This window comes from Condylura cristata, unplaced genomic scaffold (genome assembly GCF_000260355.1).
Source record: "Condylura cristata isolate star-nosed mole 26May11 unplaced genomic scaffold, ConCri1.0 scaffold00043, whole genome shotgun sequence".
NCBI classification, from domain to species: Eukaryota; Metazoa; Chordata; class Mammalia; order Eulipotyphla; family Talpidae; genus Condylura; species Condylura cristata.
Window position 1 is genome coordinate 2,246,931 of NW_004567144.1, and position 22,322 is coordinate 2,269,252.

The 22,322-nt window shown below is 38.1% G+C and overlaps 1 protein-coding gene and 1 pseudogene across 2 annotated transcripts in view; both read left to right on the forward strand.

Moving 5' to 3' along the window:
- The window catches only part of YIPF6 (Yip1 domain family, member 6), a 35,030-nt gene extending 20,430 nt beyond the window's left edge, over positions 1-14,600 (forward strand). The window contains exons 4-7 of one of the 2 annotated variants that reach the window (XM_012733927.1): positions 1,579-1,621; positions 2,366-2,491; positions 3,098-3,255; positions 14,426-14,600. In XM_012733927.1, coding sequence (XP_012589381.1) covers positions 1,579-1,621; positions 2,366-2,491; positions 3,098-3,255; positions 14,426-14,484 — 386 coding nt within the window. In that variant the 3' untranslated portion in view covers positions 14,485-14,600. Of the gene's footprint in view, positions 1-1,578; positions 1,622-2,365; positions 2,492-3,097; positions 3,256-5,058; positions 8,297-14,425 lie in introns of those variants that run through there. The other variant, XM_004694441.2, reaches the window with a different exon arrangement.
- A 338-nt stretch (positions 14,601-14,938) lies between these two features.
- On the forward strand, positions 14,939-17,771 carry LOC101635499 (annotated as a pseudogene).
- The last annotated feature ends 4,551 nt before the right edge of the window (positions 17,772-22,322 follow it).

The following is a 22,322-nucleotide window of genomic DNA, read 5'->3' on the forward strand; positions in this document are numbered from 1 at the left end:
TTCTAGTGAGTCCAGGGTGTTTTCGTTTGGGTTAAAACTTGTAGTAAGTGAGTCTATAGTCCGTTTTCGGTCCTCAATTCCTATGCCGGCTTGGACGCGGTGATCTCGGAGTCTTTACTCTGCCGCCATCTTCCGGAAGTCCAACTCTCTCTCTTTCTTATACAATGTCTTGATCATCATTTAGAGATCACAGTATAAGTTTAAAAATGTAACTGCTGGAAAATTCTTCCACCTTTTCTTTAAAAATGCTTTTCAGTCTCCATAGCAGTAGAAGAATTATTTACTTTTACCAAATTTATAGTTAAAAAATTTATACTGTAGCTATGAATCTTGTGTTTTTTTCTTATTTTTTATTAATTTATATATCTATCTACATTATTGTTTGTTTGAAGGAGGGAGGGAGGAATGTGGGGACTTTGGTGATGACGGTCATGCGAAGTGGGGGGAGGGAGAAGCAAACATTCTTACTTATATAATTTGTAAAAACAGAATATGTACATGTGCATGTTCATCTTAGGTAAAGTTATATACATATGTAGTTAAAATTAGTAGTAGTATAAGCACCTGTTTTCTTACTAGTTGAGGGAAGTTATTGTTTTCGTATATTCAGTTATATACAAGTTGTTGTATATAACTGAACTGTTTGCATATTATTCACCCAACAAACTTTTGATTGAGGGCCACTGTTCTCAGACCTGATGTGGGCAGGACCTGTTACAGTTTTCAGAAAGCTTTTATGTTACTTGCTAAAATTAAACCTTATGAAATTACCGATATTTGACATTTTTTTCACCTTTAAGAACAGCAGTTCCATACCAATTCTGCATAATAATGATAAAAGCAATGTCATGCATCAGAATGTAAAGAACTTTGAATCAGAAGTTCTAGATTCTGGCTTTACCTCCACAACTTACTGTGTAAACTTAGGCAACTCCCCCTTTTTAAAGATTTATTTATTTAGGCATATAAGAACTGGGGTACAGGCCAGAGGTGTGGGGGTGTGAGACAACTCACCAGAGACAGGGTGGGGAGCAGAAGAGGCAGACTGACCAGAATACACTGCTGTATCATGTGGATCACCTCCCTAGCCAGGGATCAAACTCATCCTGTGGCAACTGTGGATCTCTTCATAGTTCTGCACTTTAACCCCTTGCACCACCACCAGGAAAGCCCCAGCTCACTTCTTTCCCAGCGTCATTTTTCATATTTGTGAAATGAACTTGGTTATGCTTATGTTGTCTAATGTGGTCTCAGATTGTCAAGGTGACTTGGGTTATATCTTTTTTGAGATTACAGGTTAGGGCACCTGGGTCTTTTGACTCATTGTCCATTGGTTTTTAACTATAGCATGCTGGAATGTAACTTAGTAGGTGGGAGGAGCGGTGATTTGTGAGATATGAAGTGGATAAAACTTAAGGGCAATGAGAGTTGGGGAGGGAGGGCAAGTAGAGGGATAGATATGAGAAGGCTTGGGCAGACATGAGAGCTTGGATGTCTGAATTCCAAGAGTGGGAAAGGTAGGCACTGGAATTAATAAAGAAAATACTACATGTCTTAATAGTTTTCCTTGCCTTGTAGGGGATTTGTGGGGCCCTTTGATCCTTTGTGTGACACTTGCATTGTAAGTACTTTTATTTTCTTTCTTTGTCATTTGAAATAGACCTAGACTTGTTTGTGGTATTTCAAAATTGAGGATATTAGTCCCTAAAATTTCACTTAGGACTTCTATGATATGTTGTACTTCTTCGATGTTTAAATCTAAAAAGTTAAGTTGTTTTCCAGATCACTTCATAGAGTGATGAAATTAAAGATCTGAAAATTATGCCCACTTTCATTCACCAATTGTTTCTTTTTTTTTTTTAAGATCTATTTATTCATACAGAACTGGGGTATAGGCCAGAGATACGGAGGGCAAGAGGATTCACCAGAGATAGAGTGGGGAACAGAACAGGCAGACTGACGAAGTACACTGCTGAGGGGAGCAGTGGTTGGGTCAGGAGAGGTCTGGCTCACCATGTGGGGTCACCTCTGGGGCAGGCGGGGATCGAACTCATGCGGAAGTGGCTGAAACTTCTTAGTGCTGTGCTTTAACCTGCTGTGCCACTAGGGAGGGCCCCACCAATTGTTTCTTATCCTACTTTAGCCATTTAAACAATTCTAGGAAGGTAAATTGGGCACTTGTAATCCTAAGACATTTGGAATTTGAAATAAGGAAGCTTTTCCAAATACTTATGGCAATTTGCCTTTCACACAGATCTTCAGGGAAAGTTTTGCTCCCTGATGCAAAGTTTGGGAACACATGCCTTTAGTGGTGGTGTTCTAAGTAAAGCAGACCAGGCAAACTTCATGTCATTCCCTGTCACAGAATGCTTCAAAGAGGCTCTGCAGACAGTGAAAAAGATGGAGGACCTCAGTTTGCAGAAGTGTTTGTCATTGTCTGGTTTGGTGCAGTTACCATCACTCTCAACTCAAAACTTCTTGGAGGAAACATGTGAGTATTATTAATATGTACCTTTTCCTCCTTGCTGGGTAGCGATTTTAAGAATGCCTGTCCAGATAGATAATTTTTAAAGAGAAAAAGCAAAATAAATGAGGGTTAAAAAGAACATCCTTTTAAAACCACCTAACAGAGATAACCGAATTGAACTAAATTATAATTTGTAACTAAATTATAGTACCTGAGGTCCCTTGATAAGCTTCAGATGTTATCTGATATCATAGGCAGAATTTTTTTGTTAGATGATTATGTTCATTATGGGGAACAGATGCTTCATAGCTTCAACAAATTGTCTAATTAATAGAAAAGATTAAGAACCACCGCTTTCTCAGGAGGAAAGGGGGGGAGGGGTCTCTAGGAATTAGAGCAGATCATCTGTTTCCTAGATGGTTGAACATTACAGATTTTAAGAAGAGAGGTGGAAGCAGATTGGAAGAGAAAAATTAAAGCCTGTGTTTAATACAGATTTTATTGTCATAAAATCAGTGTTAAAGAATAGGTCTCATGTATCTGTAAGCAGGTAACAGTCCATGTTACATATACATCTATGGTATAGATCAACTATATTTATGATCTTTATGCATGTATGTTGTTTGTTAGATCTTTTTTTCAGAGCCTCTGTGTGCTGGGTTACTGTATACTTCCCTTGACAGTGGCAATGCTGGTTTGCCGGCTGGTACTTTTGGCTGATCCAGGACCAATAAACTTCATGGTCCGGCTTTTTGTGGTGATTGTGATGTTCGCCTGGTCTATAGTAGGTAAGAATGTACTCATCTCTATAGTAGCAAAACAGGCAAAAACGTGAGTTAGAGATGAAGACCTGAAGAAGAGCAGTATAATGTGATTCCTCCCAGTCATCCATAGATTACTGTGCTCTTAGTAGGAAATGATAGAAGTGATGTCCATCTTATTTCAGTTAGGTATCTGGACTTTTGTCTTCCACCTGGAACATTTTAATGCTCTTAAGTGTCTACATGTCTGATTCTATTGGATCATGTACTCCAAGGTTAGAGAAATCTTTTAGTCGTATCTTTTTTTTTTTTCCCATCTTTAAATAATGGATAAGTTTGGGACAGAAGGTCAAACTAGACCAAGCTCAGGCTTGGCATATCAGAGGCATAAATACCTTTGGATTTTTTTTTATTACAAAAGTTTATTTTTACATCATTTTGTACATTTTTTTTTCCATCATACCTTTGGATTTTTTTTCCTGATAAATGAATCACAATAAAGTAGCTTGTGTTTCTATATTGCTTATTATAGGTCAAGCACAATTGTAGTTGCTTTATGTGTATTATTTCATTTAACCCTCACAATAATCCTTAAAAATAATGTTATTTTATAGATGAGAAGCAGACGCAGAGAGGTTAAGCAGCTTGCCGTAGGATGTGTAACTAGTGAGTAGTGAATCGTTTCACATAAAGCAGTTCACATGCCTGTTTAGAGCTATGCTACCTCTCAGTATAGATTATTATCATTAAGACCATTTTTTCTGCTGAAGATTAGAAAGAGGTTATGGCAGTGACAGCACATGCTTTATGCTCAGTGCTTTTACTAGAATTCTCTTAAAATTCCATCTTAAATAGAAATGTTCACCAGTTTCTCATTTAATGAAATAGACAAATTGCCTAATTTTAAGTCAGTAGCATCTCATTGCTCTAAAGCATGGTTAAAACCCAAGAAGTAATAATTTAAAAAAAAAAGACCTGAGAGAGCCGGAATTGCTATTCCAAAAACTGTATATTAATCGTGGGTACTTTATCAATGGAAGAGCCCCTCAGTTCCCTCACTTAGAGTCTAAGCACTTATCATACATAAACTTCTATAATATCATAGTTAGTCAGCATCTGGGTCCATAGCAGTTCAGAAAGTAGAATCTTAGAAAGTAGAATCTTAGAAGAAGAGAGGCTCCTGGAAGCATTCATTCTTTAATTTAGCAAATACTTTAATGTAAACTGTCAGGCACTGTGCTAGGCATGGTCTCTATCCTCCGAGTGGATGATCTAATAGAACCGAAATGTAAACACTGAAGAGGCTTAAAGTGTTCCAGGTAGGAGATGAATGTCTTCAGGGCACAGGGGGGAACACAGAAGATGGACGTGAGTAACTCTACCTGGAGTGGGAGGATATCATATGGTTGTTCAAGAAAGATCACCAATGAGTACAAAGATGACTAGGTTTGACCTGGGCAGACAGAGGGATGGCATCTGAAAGGGCTGAAAATAAGAACAGTTACTCGAAGAGTACAGCAATCTAAGGCCATTTCGGAACAAATAACCTTGCACATTGTAAGCACATCTAGCACAGTTCCTTCTCAGAAAAGGGAAGGAATTTCAGAAAGGTTTCCATATAAAATGGTCGACAATTTGTATAGTTTTAGTCCTTGAAACATGAAGTCCTAGGTTGTTGGGAAAACTGCCTTTTCTTCTGAGGGTTGCAAATGCAACTGAACGTTTAGTATAATTCTATGTCCTGGACTCTGTCATCCACATAAAAGTTCAGTAAATGTTAGTAGTTGTGGCAGTATTATTGTATTAAATACTCCTTTCTGTTTTGTTTAGCCTCTACAGCTTTTCTTGCTGACAGCCAGCCTCCAAACCGCAAAGCCCTTGCTGTTTATCCTGTTTTCTTGTTCTATTTTGTCATCAGTTGGATGATTCTTACCTTCACTACTCAGTAAATCAGGAAATGGGAATGAATAATCAGTGAATTGAAAGCTCATCTGAGAGATGAAATTCATCATGGAGCTTTGCCTCTGACCCTCTTTTGTCTAATTTTGGAGGTTGTTGTTAACTGTATGAGGAAGTTACAAGGGAGCCATTTACGTATGAAACTGATGTTTGCAAGGCTGTCCTTTTCCTCTTCATGTTGTTTCTTTAAAATTGATGTGCTTTGTGCATACACTGTAATGCCTTCCTCATGAATAAGGGGGTCACTGTGGTCCATTTGGGTGACAACCCATGACTTGGCAAGCACATGGATACATCCTGCAAATTGACTAGGGTTGATGATTGCATTTTCAGTTTTGAGAATACCAGTTCAGATGCAGCTCTGAAACACATCGCCTTACGACTATTAAAATATGCCTGTTTTTTCATAAATTAAAATGGCTACTTTTTATCCATTTTCTTTTCTCACTAAAGATTAAAAAAGGCAGTGACAACTTGGCAGGTGGTTTCATACATGTGGGCAGAGAAACATGCATTAACCAATATTCAGATTTCAATCAGAAAAAATTCTGACTTCTTGCTTAAAAAAACCTTAAAAGTCTGAAGAATCAGCTTTTCTAGTCATTATTTAAAGTCACCTTTCTGCCACGCTAACTATAACTCAGTCATACTATAACTGCTCTAGTGGCTTTATTATTATTATTTTTTAAATGAAGTACTTTTTTCTCACATCATGTTGATTTTTGAATAGCATATAATTTCTCCTCTAGGGTATTGTCACCTTAGTTCTTCTACCACCACCACTCTAGTTTTTAATTTTACTAGGAAAATGCAAGCTACAGTGTTCGTGGTCAATGTCTAGTTTTCCTTTGAGCTCTCAGTGGACCATGTAGAAGACCTTAGAAATTTAGATCAGTCAGTTCCTAATGCCTACTATCATGCCTACTACCTTCCCTTCAAGGCAGAATGAATACGACAGTTTGGATACATAATAGCTGTAAGGAATTCATCATTCTGCGCAGTGTCACCTCTACTAGAAAGTAAAGCTAGACCAGAAGCCGCATTTAACCATGGAGGGATTTGGTGTTCTGAGAGTTGATTCACAGAGCAACTGGATGCTTAAAGCTTGACATAAGATGATTTGGCTTTCCAGCTGCCGCCTTTTCATAGTGGGCTTAGCAGTTTTTTCATTAGATGTGTTTTGGGGTCGGGAAATAGGAATTTATTATCTTGGTTTTACACATTATTTGTAAAGCAAATTTTCTCTCCTTTAGACAAGAACGTTTTGTACATGTTTACTCCTACTTGCATTTTCAGCTATTTATGCACACGCATGTGAAGGCTTCAGGGAGCAATGTTTGGTTCAGGCTGATTCTAAGTACGATGCCTTTAAGGTAATACGAGCTGCTGCCTTCTATAAATTGCACATTGAAGAACTATTAACAGACAAAGATTAGGAGTCAGGCAGAAATATTCATTGTAAATAAACAGTTACTTAGAAAGATGATAATTTCTTATAGAATTTAAATATTTATTCATTTTGTATTGAAAGACTACCTACATATACATAGTTTTAAAAACGTATTTGTTCAACTCCAGTCTAACCAAGTGAACAATACTAGGACAAATGAATTCTCAGAATGACACTCATTACAAAAGCATTGCAGAATCAGTCTCTTCCATCCTAACCTTGTCCAATGCTTTTGGTTATATATTTGTATTTACTTAAATTTCTTTAAAATTGTGAAATAAGCCTGTGAGGACAAAGCCAGTGTTTCAATTATGAATTGAGAAAGAGAATAATTTGAAACTGGTCCTAACTTTGAAATAATTTCAAATGATCATCCTTGTCCATTGTTGAAAACTTTCCAACTTCACACTAAAGTCATCTCTTCCAAAGTTATTTCATAATCTGTCCCAATGATTGTAATTTAAAATTAAATAGCCATGCTTCTCAAAAGGGAATTACTGAATTTTACTCAGGCTACACGTTTGGTTAGAAATTCCGAAGGCCATGACTTTCAGGGGGGGGGTTGTGTGTGTGCATGAGATGGAGTTATATGTGTTGAGTTTTAAGGCAGCTTGTTCTGTGTCTTGTTTATCTGCTGCTCTTAGGTAACTTCGGGAATGGTTTTATTTGATTTAATTGAAGGTGGGCATATGGAGATTGTCGCTATCTTTAAAATAAGTGATAAGTTTGAGGGTATAAATAAATATTTTCTTAAAAATTATACAGATGCATGCTTTCAGTGATGAAAGAGCTGAGTTTCTAGAAGTTGTAGCCCTGAACGAAACTTTCCCTGATTTGCTGCAAAGGCACATAGCTAATAATAAAAAGGAGAACTAGAAAGGAAAGGACGTCCAACAATGGAAGCCCTGTTTCAGGAATTGGGAATTTCATGCTTCTGATGAAATCCAAGGGTCATGAGCATTATTGTCAAATATGGTACATCACTGCCCTCGAGGTTTATCACTTGCTGCCCCCATTTTTGAGACTGAGGTACGGATTTCATATTGTTTAGCAATAGGAAAAGTGAAGACTGGATTTAATCACTTTTCAGATTATCAAAACTCAATTGATGGGAACACATTTGAATGTACAGTAGTTTTAAAAGTCAATCATTAATTGTCAAGTCTTTTGCCCAAGGCTTATTACATGAGTTGAATTGGATCTTTTTGCTATAGTGGGGTTTTCTGTCATTGGCTAAACTGGGGTCACAGGGCATGGGACTGGTAAGCCGTTTGCTATTTATATATTAATATGTTTTTTTTTTATAAAGTATCTCCCAAATGTGATTTAGAAGGCAAACAAGCCTATGTTTGAACATTTAATTATGTACCTTATATGATCTCACGGTTTTCTTTTTTTGGATTTCCTCTTTATTTCTGGAGATTGAAAATGGAAGTCTTTCATCATTTCACATTTTGGGGAAACATCAAGTTTTGGGAATTCTCTAAATCCTGTCATGACATGCTCAGATGTCCATTGCATGCAGTTGTTTAATTCCAGAGTAAAACACTGAAATTGTGATTCTTAACTATATTTAACTTCTGAAATAGCTTGGATAAAAATAAATGTGTGAGTGTCCTTCCATGTATGTAAGTTAGAAATAAATACTTTTTTAGGTTCTGTGGGCTTTTATTAAAACTAAAGAATTTCAAGGGGTTTATTTAGGCTGTAGGATGGCCAAATAATAACAATGACAATAATATTCCTACTACTAATAGCTACGTTTATTGTACACTTGCTGTGTGCCAGGCACTATTCTATTTTTTTAAGAATTTTTTATAACAGCTTTATTGAGATACACTTTACCATAAAATTCACCCTTTTAAAGCGATATACAGTTGAGCGATTTTTAGTATACTCACATAATTCTGCAGCTACTACCATTATCTCTGAACATGTTCATCATTCCATAAAGAAATCCAATTTCCGTTAGCATTTACTCCCTTTCCCTTTGTTCCCCAGCCCCTGGCAACCACCCATCTGCTTTTTCTGTCTCCATTGGCTTAACCAGTCACTTTTCTTAAGTGCTTTTCATACATCTCTTATAATCCTCAACATAAACTGCTATAATTCTCATTTTTTTAAATAGCAAATTGAGGGCCTTTCCTAAGGTCACGCGTGAATTCGTTTAAAATAGGGAAAACATATTACATGAGAATATCGTGGGACGTAATATTGGCTTTCACTGTTTTGTACATAAATATACCTATCCCCAGGGTAACCAGGGTAATATTCCCTGTTAAAAGCCACTATACCCTACAATTGACTGGAGGTAGATTACTTGTTCCTCTTTTGAATAATAGAGTACTACATTAGTAGCACCTGAGGAAAACGAGCAGTTGTACAAAGGGAAAGAGTTAGGTTTGCTGCCTACACCCTCGTTTTCTCTTCCCTCTCCTACCAACACCACACACATATATAGACCTCTGTCCTTTTCTTCAAAGTGCTGAGGCTCAAACAACTTCCACCCCTTTTAGTTCTCCCAGAGAAATGTGTTAAGGCCATCAAACTTTAGCTCGTCTGTTCCAGTGTTTAGTGTCGAGGGTGCATCTGGTTGCTTCTAGTACCAGCTGTGTTCCTAAGACCTCAGAGCAGTAGTGCCAGACTAGAATGCCTTTTTATTTGAATTCAGCTAGGGAAAGGAAAGAAATAACAGACTAAAGATGTTGTCTTAATGAAGTCCGTGTTCTCACCTGGTAGGAAGTGGCCACATGCTGCTCTTGTTCATTTTGTTCTCCTTCAGAGCTTTTATATTCTGCACCATCGCTGCTGGTAATTTCTTGGTCCGCTTCCATATACCATTTTCATCTCAATCTTTCTTAGAAATGATAACACACCTGGGAAACAATTAAATCTGTAAAATTATTTGTGAATGTTAAATGTACAAATAAAAAACACTGGAAAAGTAGAATTTGTGTGTTCCCATTCTTATGCTGAATAGCATAGAGGTACTTGCTGTGTGCTGTTTTTAGATAAATGTCACATGTCACTTACCAGCAAAGATACATTCTTACAAATGTGTTGTTAGGCAACAGTGATGTGTGAATGTCAGAGGGTGTGTTATTCTCCAAACAGTGCTCCATTTCACTGGTTGGCGTAGCAATTTAGGAGGGCATCTTGGCTGAAGAGTGACTTTTCATTGCTCCTGGAGTACACTGCAGTGTGTGCTGTGCTGTTGTTAGGCAATAGGAATTTTGGGACCCCTGTTGTACACATAGTCTACCCTTAACTGATTCTATGCGGCACATGGCTGTAATATATTGCCATTAGACAGTAAAGAGTTGCTGTGTAGCCTCACATGGGCAGCAAATTAGAAAGCCACACTACTGAGCAAGTAGTACCTGCCATGCATTATCCTTGCTGCTTTCCAAACATTAGCTCCTCTAGCCACAGCAGCCTTTTGAGGTAGATGGTATCACGCTTATGTCAAAGCATGAGTCACCTAGGAACTCAGGTTAAATAAGTTCCCCAAACTAACACAGTTTATGGTGCAGCCAGTGCTCATACTCAAGATTGGTTTTTTCAAATTATCTTTTTAAGGAAGCATCTTTTTCTTACATCCTTGTTAATTTTTCAACAGCATAGAGTTCTATACTTTGCACACTCAGGTTTTGTGATGCCATAATCTCTTTTCTATATTAGTTTCCTGCCAAACTAAAAGAATAATTATGAGCCAAGGAGAGAAGGAACAGGCAGGCCTAAGGCTGGCTGTGTGCATGTGTGAGTGTAGCACATAATCACATGCATACTATACATAATCACAATGCTTTATGCACTTTTCAACATGTCTTATACTTTATTTTACTCTGAGGTAGGTAAAACTTTTGAGCTTACTTTTTTACTAAGGAAATAGGCTCAGACATGCAGTTAACAACTTTGGGCTGCAAAATCAGTCTCAGTCGGAAAGTTACTCTCCATCCTTTTCTAATGATAACTTGAATATTGAAGTGAATTCAACTGAATTGAAAAAATGAAGTCGTATATGATGAGACCAAATTATTAGGATAGATATTGTAAACTTAGAAATCAAGGTTAGGGAGGTAAGTTCTCTTGAAGGGTTCCGAAACAGGAATTTCTTGATGAAACTGACTTCAAAGGAATAAATGAGGAAATGTTGAGGTAGTAGGTTTGAAGGAGGGCAGGGGGAAGAAGAGTGCCAGAATAGTTCTCGCCTATAGGTAACCTGTAGGCCTGGAGGAATGGTATGCTTCTGAAACAGTTCTGAAGGTGCTGACTTTGGCTATCAAAGTGATTATATCGTGCAGACAATAGAAAATATGAGTGGAGAGTACTATAAATTATAGCAAGAAATGCAAATTTGAGCTTCTAGATGTGATGCATGTTGAGAGAACAGTGTCTTAGTTTTGAGACTGTTGTTAAAGGACAGTACTTTGAGAAGGAACCAGAAAGATGAGAAGGAAGGAAGCTAAAATTTATGTGTCATGGATGTCTGTGTTATCTTCTACTTACACTAAATCTATGAGGTAGTTAAGCCTGAGTTTTACAGAGGAGGAAGCAGTTTGGATCTAGCAAGTGGCAGAGCTGCAGTGGGAACATGGTTCTGGTTTAACTCCAAGACTCATGCACTGCCTGCTATCCTTTCAGAAAGATTCATGCTCTAGAAGCTCAGAGATAGCTACCTTGCACAAAGGATCTTTCCAGGGCTTGAATGTGTTGAATTAGTCAAAAGAAAAGTGGGTAGTAAATAGTTATGAGTGTGAGGTGTGATGAGAAATAAGAACTGAGAACATGTATTTGACTAGCAGGCTCCCAATTTGACTGCATAGTTGTCCCAGTATTTTATCATTTTCTGAATCCATGCCCTTGCCAGGTGACTCGAGTTCCTCTCAGTTAAAGGCAGAGCCTATTCCCACAACCCGTGTTTCTAGGTAGGCTTAAGACCTGGTTTGCCTAATGAAATATGGCAAAAGGAATGGTGTGCCATTTCTGACCCTGAAGCTAGCGACTGTGTATTTTCATTTGTTTCTTGTTTCTCTGCCGTCTCTGTGAGAACATGCTTGAGTTAGCCTGCTGGACATAAAGAACCATGCTTAATTATCCCAGACTATCATACCACCAATTTTCCTGACAAATGAGAAGGCCCTGTGAGACTCGAACTGTTCAACAGTATCCAGCCCAAGTTGCCAGCTCTCACAGACTCAACTAAAAGCATACTTACTGCTTTAAGCTATTGAATCTTGAGCAGTTTGATATGCAGCATTTTAGTGGCAATAGATAACTGGATATAAAGGCCGCATGGGGAAAAGTTTCTAAAGGCGTTAGGTTCATAAGATGAAGGCACTGAGTATCACTTCCTTATTTGTACTCATACCAGGTACAAAACATTAGAAATGAAATGAATTTTAGAGATAATTGATTTAGTTTTCTCATTTTACCAATAGAAAGCTGAGACCAAAATGCAAAAGTTACTTGTCCAACACCATTGGAAGGAACCAGCAAGAAACCCAACTTTCTGCATGTGTAGTCCACTGCTACTTCTATTACATGGGAGAGTAGAGTGACTAAAATTGTGAAAACCTAATGCAAAACCAAACACACACACATCCACACAGACAAACACAAATGCGAGCATTAAAAAAAAGTACTTGTGGGCCCTCCCTGGTGATGCAGGGCACAACACTACAAAGCTAAAGCTAAGTCAGCATGAGTTGGATCCCCGGCCCCAGTGGTTACACACATATCATGACAGACCTCTCCTGACCGCCTGCTGCTCCCCTTAGCAGTGTGTTTCAGTTAATCTGCCTGTTCTGCTCCCCGCTGTGTCTCTAGTGAACCTTCTTACTGCCCCTGCACCTCTAGCTTGTACCCCAGTTCTGTATGCATGAATAAATAAATCTTAAAAAAAAGTGCTTGCGGCCCTCCCTGGTGGCACAGCAGGTTAAAGCACAGCACTAAGAAGCTTAAGCCAGTTCCGCACGATCCCCACCTGCCCCGGAGGAAATCCACATGGCGAGGCAGACCTCTCCTGACCGACCTGCTGCTCCCCTCAGCAGTGTACTTTGTCGATCTGCCTGTTCTGCTCCCCACTCTGTCCCTGGTAAATCTTCTCACCCTCCGCATCTCTGGCCTATACCCCATGTACCCCAGTTCTGTATGAATAAGTAAATAAATCTTTTTTTTTTTGTAAATAAATCTTTTTTTAAAAAGTGCTTGCATTGGGGTGATGTTGGCTTTACAACACTTGGCATGTTTTCATAGGAGCACACGTTCACATACCTTCTAATATATGTTATCACACCACACACACCCGTAGTCCTGCACCACAGTCCATGGGGCCTCTTCCCCACTTTGTTCTCCTCCCTTTTCCCTCCCTTCCTAGTAGTCTCAGTTCTACAGTCAGATTTCCAGGATTTGTTTTGGTTTGGTTTTGTCTCTTGTTTCTCTATAATCCATATATGAATGAAATCATCGAGCATTTGTCTAATTTTCCTTCTGACTATTTCGCTTAGCACAATCCCCTCCAGTTCCATCCATGCTGTTCACAAATGGCAAGATTTATTTTTATAGCTAAGTAGTATTTTTTAAATCAGTGGATTCATGCATAATTAGCAGTGAAAAATAAAGGTGCTCATGAAAAAGTGAAAGTCTCCAGGGAAAAGGGAGCCACTCCCCAAAGGAGGTGAAAAGGACTGTGATTGAGAATATGGTTGGTAGAGTTAGCTTTAGATAAAGTAGAGAAATCTCTTGTGAGGTGAAAGGGAGAATTAAGTGGTTAAATTCATGAATGATTAAATGTTCACATATTCAACAAATTGATTTCATTATGCTGGATAGCCAAGATTTAAAAATGGCTAAGACACTGATGATTGCACATAATGAATATTTTGGAAATCACTGAAGCACCAACTTGAAAGATCTGAATTTCATATAATGTCAATTATATCTCTGTTTAAAAAATACAGGATACCATTACACACCCATCAAAATCGTTCATTTTTAAAATATTGCAACACTAAATCTTGTGAACAATGTGGTGCACCTGAAAATGTCAAAGTGCTAGTGTAAAATGTTTCAATCTCTTTAAAAACAGTTTGGCAGTTCCTTTAGCATTAAACATATGCATTCTCTAGGACTCATGCCTATGTAAATATGCGAAAATATAAATGTATGTGTTCAGATAAGGACTTGTACATGAGCAAATATAGCTTCTTTATTCATAATTGTTCCAATCTAAAACAATCCAGGTATTCATAACATGAAGATGGTTAACTTACTGGGATGCAATAGTAGACTATCCAGCAATAAAAAGCAATGAAATTATACATACAATGACATGGATGAATCTATAAAAGAATCTTACACAAAAAAAGTATATTGAAAGAGAATAATATTAGATCAAGGAAATAGAGAGCTGTATAGCAGACTTAGTAACTAATTGGGAAAAATTAGAACATGTCAGAAAGCATGCAATAGAATGTCTTCAAAAAGAAAGTGAATTTGTTTTTAACAGATACATATTTGGAAACTTGAGTGATCTTTGTGATATGATGAAGCAGATATGGTAGCATTTCCCCTCCTTAATTGATTATTATAATTCATTATAGTAAGTAATTATGTAGCTCTTGTCAGTGATAAATTCAAAGGTCACAAACCTGAGTTTATGGGGGTCACTGAGCCATGAAGAGAGGTTTGCAGTGCGATTTTTTGAAAAATTTCTAAGCACCTCTCTCCTATTTTATAACAAAAGCAGCATGTAGTACCAAGTGAAAAGGCATCCCATGTTTACAGGGGAACCTGGCCTTCAGATGAAGTTGATGCCATGGAGAGACAAGAACCCAAGGCTTTGATGTCATGTAGTCACTGGATGAAGCAACCTTCCCTGTGGATGTCTTCTTTCTTTCTCTTATGTAAGTTAATGCAGTTCCTCACTTAAGTAAACTTTAAATCAACTCTTTGTTGCTTGGATTCCAAAGCATCTTATCTGATAAAGAAGGCATACATTATTTTTGTAAAAAATAAAGTATATGGAAAGATGTGTGGAGATTCTTCAAAGCACTAAAAATGGCTCTACCATATGATCCAGAGTTTCCATTCCTGTGAATATATGCAGAGGACACAAACACACTTATTCAAAGGGAAAACAGCACTCTTATGCTTATATCAGCACTACTTAAAATAGCTGAGATATGGAAACAACTTAAATCCCCCCAAAGAGACAAATAGATCAAGATGTGGTATATATACATGATAGAATATTACTCAGCAATCAAAAAAAGATAAACTCGTACCATTTACAACAACATGGAGCTGGAAGGGATTTTGCTCAGTAATATAAGACAAAGGGAGAAAGGAAAATACTGGATGGTTTCATTTATGCGGGAATATATGGAAACAGAAAAAAGGGTCCAGGAGAAAAACAAACCTTCCAAGCTAAACATAGATCTGAGGGTTACAACGGGGGAGGGATAGGGAGAGAGGTCAAAACAGGGGAGAGAAGAGCACAAGGGACTCTGGTGATAGTCATGGGTGCCATGGTGGTGGGAGAATTGTGGAGATGACTCCTGAGGGGAATAAGGAAATATTGTATGAAAATGAACAATGATGTAAGATATAAAATATAAATCAATATTATTAAGAATATAAATTAATTAATAATAAAGTAAATGAGTAACTTCAGGGGAAAAACTATACTAGAAAATCATAAGTTAAATATGAAGCGAATAATGTGGCATGAGGGCCCTCCCTGGTGGTGCAAAGCGTTAAAGTGCAGCACTACAAAGCTAGCCTCAGCAGCTTCCACAGTTCGACTTATGGCCAAGGAGCTGACCCACATGGCCCAGCAGAGCACTCCTGTCTTGCTCGCTGCTCCCCTCAGCAGTGTACTCTGTCCATCTGACTGTTCTGCTCCCCACTCTGTCTCTTGTGAATCCCCTCACTGCCCCTGCACCTATGGCCTGTACCCCAGTTCTGTATGCATAAATAAATAAATCTTACAAAATAAAATGTGGCAAAAATAAAATGTGGCATGATTTGGAACAATTCATGGAGAGTAACAAAAGAGAATCTATTTGATCTCGATGATTATATCATTGTTCAAATGCCACAACTTTAGAAACATACAATTAGATTTTCTTCTCTATGGACTCAACTATACAACTTGATTTTGCCATAAATTATTACATAATCCCAGTAGTATAAATGTTACTGATTTTAATATTTACAATAAACATATAGACAAAGCTTAGACAGGGGGCCTCACTGGTTGCACAGGGGTTAAATCTTAGCTCTATCAAGCTATTGCCAGCCACTGAAACATGCATTCAATCCCTGGCTAGGGAGCTGACCTACATATGGCCAGTGTAGCAGACCTCTCCTGTCCTACCCACTGCTTCCCTCAGAAGTGCGTTTCAGTAGATCAGCCTGTTCTGCTCCCCACTCTTTCTCTAGTGAATCCTTTCACCTCCCCTCACCCTCTGAACTACACATTAGTTCTTGTATACATAAATAAATCTTTAAAAGAAAAAAAAAACCACAAAGCTTAGACAACATAATTACGGAGAAAATAATGTAAGTTCTATAGTGTAGAGTTATGGCATTTTTTTCCTCACATGGATTCTGAAGGAGGAGGGAGCATAAGGCCTAAGCAAAACTGAGGGGTTCAAATGACCTCACACAGAGGGAATCAAGAGAATGTTTAAGGTGAGGACTGTCAGGGATTCCATTAGACTCTACCACTTTTTTGCTTTGTCAGCTTGGGCAACTCGGTTAATCTTTCTGTGCCTCAACTTCCTTATCTATAAAATGAGGAAAATAATAGTGTCTATATCATAATTTTGCTGTAGGGTTAAGTAAATCAATATATGTAAAGGGCTTAACAGAATATGTTTCAAGTAATGCATTCAATAAGCAAATATAGCAAATGTTGCCATCTATTCAGTGATTTAGGTTTGAAGTTAAAGTTACAAAAGTAACAGAACTACATAAGAAAAAAAAAAGAGAGATAACCCAATTTAAAAATGGGCAATATATCTGAATAGATATTACAGTAAAAATATATATATACAAGTTGACCAACTGATACATGAAAAGATGTTCTCCATTGCTTATCATCAGGGAAATGCAAATCAAACCTACAAAGAGATAACATCTCACACCTGCAAGAACGGATTATCAAAAAGTTAAGAAACAGTAAGTGTTGGCAAGGGTGTGAAGAAAAGGGAAACCTCATACATTGTGATGGGAATGTGAGGCCACTGTATAAAACAGAATGGAGGTTCTTCAAAAACTAAAAAATAGAACTACCATATGATTCAACCATTCCTCTTCTGTGTATTTATTTCAAGAATATGAAAACACTTTCAAAAATGTATACACAACTTCCTCTGGGAGTGGTCTGTGGGGGACCCCAAGTGGCCAGTGCTCTTCTGTCCTGAGTCCATATTCTCTTATAGGGTTCCTAGACAGATTGAACCCATGGCCACTTGTTTTGCTGTTGTTGCCTAACATGCTTGAGGTAGAGGAATCTTTCTAAGGATCACAGGCCAGTTTCAGGCTAACACACCTGAAAATCACACCAACACAATGTAGTCAGTTATTCATTTCATTACATTTGCCAAGACAGGATTGCTTGTCTTTTACAACTGATGATGATTTTGAATGTTCATAAGTCTTTAATTTTCTAAATGTGAAAAGAAAATCCAGATTACACATGGTTCAAATGCACAAACCACACTTCCATGTACCATAAATAGCACATTCTCAAGTATGTTGACTTACGAAACTGAAGCATCACTCTGAAAACAAAGTGATGGAGACACAAGCCTAAGTGGGTGAACCGGGAGGAATCATGGCCAGAAACACAGATCTGGTAGATAGCTCAGTGTGGAGAATGATTAGAGTTATTGATACTAAAACACAAAACCTCATGGATTCATCTGTCACTTTCAAACCAACCAGCAGAAATCTTAACCTAGCCTTGTGTATGCAGAATCTTAAACTCACTGCCATTATCATCTCTATATCAATTGTGTCAGCCTATATCATCATGTACTATCTCTGTACTGGATTTATATAGCCAACCTGTGTGGAGGAAAAAGTTATTGTTAACCAAGGATATGAGAAAACAACAAGTTAAAGATTCCATGTAACTCCAGCCTTCTCATACTGCCAGAAAATGTCTGTCCTCCAACCTTTTTTTTTTTCTTGTCCTATGCCTCTAAATTTATCTTTGTCCTATCAACCAATTTATTCCAGTGCACTCCATATTGAACCCCTTAATGTAGCATTTGCCTTCAAAACGGCTTTATGGCTATTTCTTTGGATAGTTAGCTAGTGTCATCTACTTAGAGAAACATTTTTGTTTGTAGTTGCATGCAACTTTCACTAAGGTAAAATGAAAAAATACCATCTTATAAGCTAGCTACTAAAACTATAGAGGAATGTGTACATGCACACAAAAGTATTCAAGAGACAGATAGTACTGTTAACATTCTGTTACAGGACAGGGAGAGAGGGGCAGCCCTCAAGCCCCAAACCTTCCTGCTCTAAGTGGGTTCTGCCATCTGCTGCATCAAGACAAAACATATAAAACTTTAATAAAAAGGGACTTTAGGGCCCTCCCTGGTGGCACAGCAGGTTAAAGCACAGCACTAAGAAGCTTAAGCCACTTCTGCATGAGTTCGATCCCCGCCTGCCCAGGAGGAGATCCACATGGCGCGGCAGACCTCTCCTGACCGGCCCGCTGCTTCCCTCAGCAGTGTATTTCATCGATCTGCCTGTTCTGCTCCCCACTCTGTCCCTGGTGAATCCTCTCACCTTCCGCATCTCTGGCCCGTGCCCCAATTCTGTATGAATAAATAAATAAATCTTTAAAAAAAGGGACTTTAATGCAGTGAATATACAATATGGAACACAAAAAATATAATTTTCTAAATCACACACCTGAAGTTTCCCATCCTCTCATGGGCAAAAGTCCCCCCAAAAGGAATTGGCCCAAAGCAAGGCCTGAAAGCCTGCCACAAGACTAAAGCACCTTCTGGTCGGGACCCATAGAAAAGGATCAGAAATGGCCGGACAAGTCTGAGCAGAAAAGAGAAAAATCAAAATTAATATAAACACCACCATAGTCACCTCCCTACAGGTATGTCACCCACATAGGCCTTAACCAGTCCAGGGCCAGGAAACAACCATGGTTTCTTCATAACATGCTTGCTGCTCCATGAGGCTTCCTCAGGTCTCCTGGCTCTCCATCCTGCTGCCTTCTTCTCTTCAGATTCCTTCTCCTCTCTTTTTTCTCTGCTCAGCTCCACCCTCCTTCTGGATGGAGCAGGGAATCTGGAACTTCCCCTTTTCCTAGGGACCACCCAGTTACAATAACATCTCAACAGCTATTTTTGAAATGTTTTTTTTAAAGATATATTTATTTTTGCATACAGAACTGGGTTACAGGCCAGCAGTGCAGGGATGGTGAGAGGATTCACCATAGACAGAGTGGGGAGCAGAACAGGCAGATCGTCAAAGTACACTGCTGAGGGGAGCAGTGGGTGGGTCAGGAGAGGTCTGCTGCACCATGTGGATCACCACTGGGGCAGAGATCAGTGCTGTGCTTTGACTCATTGCACCACCAGGGAGGGCCCTATTTTTGAAATGTTTTAGTTGCTTCAAAACAACATAAATGGAGAATAGTTGTTATCTGGAGAATGGTAATTAAATTTTTGGTGCACATACATTGAGAACCTCATCAAACCAGTCAGTCATTAGTCATTCAACCACTAAACACAACTATCAAACATATATCAGAAAACACAAGAAGAGCTAGAATTTCTGTTATTTTCACCATATTTCACTTTCCTCATTCTTTTTCTTCTAGAGTGATATTCCAAGATTTATTCTTTTTATCATATCCTTTTGTTTAGGAAAAGTTATTTAGCAACACATCAAGGACAGGATATTATTAACATTTGTTTTGTTTGCCAGAATCTGAGACTATCTTAACTGCCTCTTCATTCCTAGATGATAGAATTTATGGTTGCCAATATTTTCTTAAAAAGTATTTTCCTTTTCATTATGGTCTCCATGATTTCTCATGAGAAATCTTTTGTTGTTCAAATTGTTTTTCTTCTATAGGTAAGGTGTCATTTCTCCTGCTTTCAATATTTTTCTTTGTCTTTAGTTTTCAGAAGTTTTTTGTGTTCTACTATAAAGAAAATCTTTTCTGTCTCTGTTTTTCTTTATTTATGCCAGCATGGACTCATAGATTCTAATTTATTCCATAGGTTACATTCTGTTACTCCTATTATTATTTACTTTGGTACGCAAATTATCTCAGATGTGACGAATGGGAGCCACTTCAAAATACATTGTCCCTTTGAAAATCCTGAACATTCTATATGACCATGTCCTTACTTTTTGGCACACCAAGGTATTTCAGGTTCACCTTACATTTTCTCTGCTACAGCCCTGAATCAAGCTGGTTTTTTTCCCTCATTTTTAATGGACAATGATACTTAGAAACCAATACCTGCTCACTATGAGGGGGGAGGTGGTTTCTTCTCAGGCAAATGGAATTCTTAGGGTATGGAGCTAGAATAAATGGAGATATAGTACATAGAGAAATAATTTAAAAACTTTAAGGTACGTTCAATTCCAATTCTGCACCACATGATTCATGCTAACCACTTTCCTTTCTATATTTATAACTCCCCTCTTCAACATTGAAAACATTTCCTCCCATTTTCCACAGCATGTTTACATATGTGGTGAATCCTAAAACACATATAAGTAGTTTTACATAAACTACCACCATAATAAACAAACCTATTAATTAGAATTTGATGTTTTCTCATATTTCTTTTCAGTATTCAGCCTAAGATGTATAATCAAAATGCTGTGTTTAAAAGCTAGTTTGGTTGGTTTTTTATTTCCCTCTTCAATACGATTATTTTATTTGTTTGAAATACAATTAGACTGAATTTCTTCTGTTTGTGTTTCATGTTTGGCTTTCTTTTCCTTTATTTATTTTTAACTTAAAAAGACAAAAGTTTAGGCCCTCCCTGGTGGCGCAGCGGGTTAAAGCACAGCACTGAGAATCTGAAGCCACTTCCGTATGAGTTCGATTCCCGCCTGCCGCCTGCCACGGAGGAGACCACATGGCGAGCCAGACCTCTCCTGACCCGCCCGCTGCTCCCCTCAGCAGTGTACTTCGTCGATCTGCCTGTTCTGCTCCCCACTCTGTCTCTGGTAAATAAACAAAACCTCTGCATCTCTGGCCTGTACCCCAGTTCTGTATGAATAAATAAATAAATCTTTAAAAAAAAAGAAAAAAAGACAAAAGTTTAATATGCAGAACTCTGTACTGTGACATAGGATTAAATTGTCTTTTATTCTTCTTGATTTTAGTTAGTTCTAATGATATTTTTGATGCCTCATAAAAATATGAATGAAAAAGCAAGGATCCCCAGATGCATGATGAATGATTCTAGTGCTAAATGTAGAGAAAATAAAAAACAATAAAAATTCAGCGAATGGAAGTGAGCTTAAACATTAATGCTTCTCTTCAAATGATTCAAGAATGAATTTAGAAAATAAAAGCAGGTGGATAAACAAAGTCATAGAAAAGAGAGCTCATGAAATTATGAATATATTATTCTTAAATAATATTAAGTCTTAAATTAAAAAAAAAGTCAGTGGAGTAATTGAGGAATTGGTCAAACAGTGAAGAAAATAGCCTAAGAAAGATATCCAAATGACAAAGATAAAGAAAATGATAGGGGAAAAAATAAGGGTCATAAGAGAATCATTTCAACTTACTGTCTAAATAATGGGGATAACATCAATAAAGAGGAGAAAGTGTGCAGAGCAGAAAACTGTTAGAGAACTAATTAAAAATCATTTTGGGCCCCTCCCTGGTAGCGCAGTAGGTTAAAGCACAACACTAAGAAGCTAAAGCCACTTCAGCATGAGTTCAATCTCCACCCTGGAGGTGATCCACATGTTGTGGCAGACCTCTCCTGGCCTGCCTGCTGCTCCCCTCAGCGGTGTGCTTCATCAGTGGGCCTGTTCTGCTCCCCACTCTGTCTCTGGTGCATCCTCTCACTGCCCCTGCACCTCTGGCCTGTACCCCAGTTCTGTATGCATAAATAAATAATCTTAAAAAAAAAACACATTTTCCCAGAGACAAAGGGCATGAGTCTTTAAATTGAAGGGATGCAATGAATGTCCTCCCAAGGAATTAAAATGAGCCCCATTCCTAGTCTCAGCATGATAAAACTGCAGAACACTAAGTAGAAGGAAGAAATCTTAAAAGTTTTCAGAGAGTGAAAGTCAAAACCTATACAAAGGAAGAAGAATCAGAAGAATTTGAGATTTATCAAAATGCTCTGCATTTTAGAAAACAATGACACATCACCTTGAAATAAGTATTATAGTAGAAAAAACATTAAATATAGGAGAAAAAAAACGAAAGGACTAGATAAAATGAAACTAAAACAAATTCTAGAGGGCCTCCTTGCTGGTGCAGGGGTTAAAGACACAGTGGTATCAAGCTACTGCCAGCCACTGCAGCAAAGAGTGAAAACCAGCACGCCGGGAAGGTGACCCACAGAGCACAGCAGACTTCTCCTGTCCCACCCACTGTCCCACCCAGTTCCCCTCAGCAGTGTATTTCAGATCTCCCTGTTCTGCTCCC